The following is a 4055-nucleotide window of genomic DNA, read 5'->3' on the forward strand; positions in this document are numbered from 1 at the left end:
AAACAGTTCCAGACATTTCACTCTGTCTGACTCTGGCAGCCTCCCCCATTCTCAAAGCCTGTCTGGAAAACCCACTTTCTATCTGCTACATGCTTTATAGAGACTGGGTGACCAAACTGAGTGCATGTCCAGAGCAGGTTATTCTCTATGCCATTCCTTAGGCATCTGAAAATTGTCTTTGTTTTGGCCATTACTGCGACTGAGCAGGAGTTTTTCAATGAAATCAAGAGATTTTCCCTGAGGTGTGTTCTAGTTGGGATGCTCTCCCTGCTATACATTTTGGAAAAGGTTTGGTGTTTTCTGCACTTTCACATTTTGAGGAACCGGGAAGGGTTGCGGAGGGTTGCAAGGGTGAATAGGAATCAAGAGGACTTGTAGCCAATGGGTGCAGGGGATAGACCGGAGTATCACACTGTCACCAGGAAAAGGCAGGTCTACATGATTGGGGACTCCTTACTGAGAAGAATAGACAGGCCTGTAACTAGAGCTGATCGGGAGAACAGAAGGGTGTGCTGTCTGCTGGGTGCTAAGATAAGGGATGTGGACCTGAGGCTGAGAAGGATCCTTATGGGAGCGGGCAAGAATCCATTGATTGTCCTTCACATGGGAAAGAATGATATGGCTAGATTCTCACTGGCACATATCAAGAGAGACTATGCCAGACTGGGGAAGACGCTTAAGGAAATCGAGGCTCAGGTGATCTTCAGTGGGATTCTGCCGGTTCCTAGAGAAGGGCAACAAAGATGTGACAAGATTATGGCGAACCAGAGATGGCTCAGGCAGTGGTGCTATAAAGAGAGCTTTGGGATGTACGGCCACTGGGAAGCATTTATGGACAGAAGAATGTTCTCTCGGGATGGACTTCACCTGAGTCAGGAGGGAAATAGACTTCTAGGATGGAGGCTTGCCCAACTGATTAAGAGAGCTCTAAACTAGGAATTTAGGGGAGATGGTTGGGAGATTTCCAGGTAATCTCCACGCTGAAATTAACCTTGAGAGGGAAGAAAACAAAGTAAGAGGAATACAGCCTTAGACAGAAGAATTGACATAAGGAGGAAGGGTAGTGTAGATACCAGTCTAATACGTGATGCTGGTGGTACAATGTCTGTGCCTAACCGGGTAAAGAATGTCAGTGAAGCCAAAAGGCAAAAATTAAGATGTCTGTACACTAATGCGAGGAGCCTAGGGAACAAAATGGAGGAACTAGAGCTACTGGTGCAGGAAGTGAAACTGGATATTATAGGGATGACAGAAACACGGTGGAGTACAGGTTTTGAAGGCTATGTGCTGTTTAGAAAAGACAGAAATAAAGGCAAAGGTGGTGGAGTAGCACTGTATATCTATGATGAGGTTAACTGTAAAGAAATAAGAAGTGATGGAATGGATAAGACAGAGTCTGTCTGGGCAAAAATCACATGGGGAAAGAAAGCTACTAGAGCCTCCTCTGAGATAGTGTGTAACAGACTGCCGGGATCTGATTTGGATATGGATAGAGATCTCTTTAATGTTTTTAATGAAGTAAACACTAATGGGAATTGTGTGATCATGGGAGACTTTAACTTCCCAGATATAGACAGGAGGACAAGTGCTAGTAAGAATAATAGGGCTCAGATTTTTCTGGATGCGATAGCTGATGGATTTCTTAGCCAAGCAGTTGAAGAACCAACAAGAGGGGCTGCCATTTTAGATTTGGTTTTGATGAGTAGAGAGGACCTCATAGAAGAAATGGTTGTAGGGGACAACCTTGGTTCGAGTGATCATGAGCTAATTCAGTTCAAACTAGATGGAAGGGTAAATAAAAATAGATCTGGGACTATGGTTTTTGACTTCAAAAGGGCTAACTTTAAAGAATTAAGGAAATTAGTTAGGGAAGTGGATTGGACTGAAGAACTTGTGGATCTAAAGGCGGAGGAGGCCTGGGATTCTGGGATTCTGTGGCCTGCTTTGTACAGGAGGTCAGACTAGATGATCATAATGGTCCCTTCTGACCTTAAAATCTATGAGTCTATAAGGGGAACGGCCTACTACAGTGGCTATCCAGGCTGGCTGGTGTTTCCTACTGGTGCCTATTAAGGTTTCCCACACCATGATGTGTAGGAATGAGCATTGTCTGGGTCATTTCTTCATAATTCATTTCTCTAAGTAATGAAAATATCATTTTTCAATGTGTGAAAAGCAATCAATCTGCTTCATCCATGACAACAACCTCCAGTAGTGCATGCAGTGTCTCATGTTAACATTGTCTCGCTATCTAGGCATTTGTACTGCGGCCATCACCCTAGAGCCTGGGCACAGACAGGAAGTCAGAGGAACATACGGTACATGCACTAGACACTGTTCTTCCTCAGAGCTGAAATACCTTCTCCCCTACTCCATGTCAGATTCCAATACAACTGAATTCACCAACCCCTCCACCTTCATCCTGCTGGGCATTCCTGGCCTGGAGACAGCCCATGTCTGGATCTCCATCCCTTTCTGCACCATTTATGCCATAGCCGTCTTGGGGAACTTCACCATCCTCTTCATTGTCAAGAGGGATCCCAGCCTCCATGAGCCCATGTACTATTTCCTCTGCATGCTGGCCGTCACCGATCTTTTACTATCTACGTCCACCATTCCCAAAATGCTGAACATCTTCTGGTTCAGTTCCAGGGAGATCGATTTCAGTGCCTGTCTCATCCAGATGTACTTCATTCACTGCTTCTCAGGGATGGCATCTGGAATCCTCGTGGCCATGGCTTTTGATCGCTACATGGCCATCTGCCATCCCCTGAGACATTCCACCATCCTGACAAACTCTGTGGTGGTCAAGATCGGCCTGGCAGTGGTTCTGCGTGGTGGTATGCTCGTAATGCCCAACCCCGTCCTGGCAAGGCAGTGGCCATATTGCAGAACCAATATCATTCCCCACTCGTACTGCGAGCACATAGCCGTGGTGAAGCTGGCCTGTGCTGACATCCGCATTAGTAGTTACTATGGACTCTTTGTGGCGTTTTTGATGACAGGTCTGGATGTATTTTTTATCACTGTGTCCTATATCCAGATCCTCAGGGCCATCTTCAGCCTCCCCACAAAGGATGCCCGGCTCAAGACTTTTGGTACCTGCAGCTCCCACCTCTGTGTCTTCTTAACATTTTGCATCCCATCTTATTTCTCCATCCTTACACACCGGTTTGGCCAGAATATCCCCCTGCACTTCCATGTTCTCCTTGCTAACGTGTATCTCCTGGTGCCCCCCATGCTGAACCCCATCATCTATGGAGTGAGGATCAAACAGATCAGAAACAGTCTGCTCCGGTTCTTCACTTGTAAAGGGACCTAAAGTTTTCTCCCGCTGCTTTGGCTTTCATGCTGAGCTCCATGCAGAGCTGGTTGGTGCCTGGTGCCACACCCTCTTCCCTGAATCACTGACTGGACAGTCAAAGAGACATTAAATCTTTTCCTGATTTCAATGTGCTGTGTCAGCATTAGAACTTGGAGAATTGGTCTATGTAGAACTCACTGGGTTGCCACTTTTCTATTGCTGGTAATGGACCCCCAAGTCCCCATGCCGTACCCCCGCCTCTTCTGCCAAGGCTCTGTCCCTGTGCCTCCTCTTTCCATCATACTTTGCTCCTCTACTCCCTACCCTCGTCACATCCTGGATCATTTTCACCTCCCTTACCCACCCCCAGCTGCAAGGAAGTTGTTTCAGATTTCTGTCGGGGTGACCACCGTAACGGTGATTCCTGGGGCTACTTACGGTCTTGAAAACTCTATTTTTTGGCAGATAACTTAGCAAGATATGAGGCAAGAGCACTGTATCTAATTCTAATAAAAAGAGAGAAGATTAAATAAATACTAGACCCACTCCACTCTAATACTTACGTTCTCACATCAACTCCTCCTGTATCTGATCAGGACTTGGGAGGTTTGGGGGGAACCCGGGCCTGCCCTCTACTCCGGGTTCCAGCCCAGGGCCCTGTGGATTACAGCTGTCTATAGTGCCTCCAGTAACAGATGCATGACAGTTACAACTCCCTGGGCTACTTCCCCAAGGCCTCCTCCAAACACCT

General features: G+C 46.7%; 1 protein-coding gene across 1 annotated transcript; it reads left to right on the forward strand.

Annotated features, from left to right (window-relative positions):
- Window positions 1-2368: 2368 nt before the first annotated feature.
- Window positions 2369-3322, forward strand: LOC115645433 (olfactory receptor 52E4-like). The gene has a single exon (XM_030550085.1). The coding sequence runs from the start codon at window positions 2375-2377 to the stop codon at window positions 3320-3322; it is 948 nt and encodes a 315-aa protein (XP_030405945.1). The 5' UTR covers window positions 2369-2374.
- The last annotated feature ends 733 nt before the right edge of the window (window positions 3323-4055 follow it).

Source organism: Gopherus evgoodei, chromosome 1 (assembly GCF_007399415.2).
Source record: "Gopherus evgoodei ecotype Sinaloan lineage chromosome 1, rGopEvg1_v1.p, whole genome shotgun sequence".
In the NCBI taxonomy this organism is placed as follows: domain Eukaryota; kingdom Metazoa; phylum Chordata; order Testudines; family Testudinidae; genus Gopherus; species Gopherus evgoodei.

Bases quoted from the DNA above. Each gene is read 5' to 3' on its own strand.
- LOC115645433 (XM_030550085.1), top strand. From the start codon at position 2,375: ATGTCAGATTCCAATACAACTGAATTCACCAACCCCTCCACCTTCATC.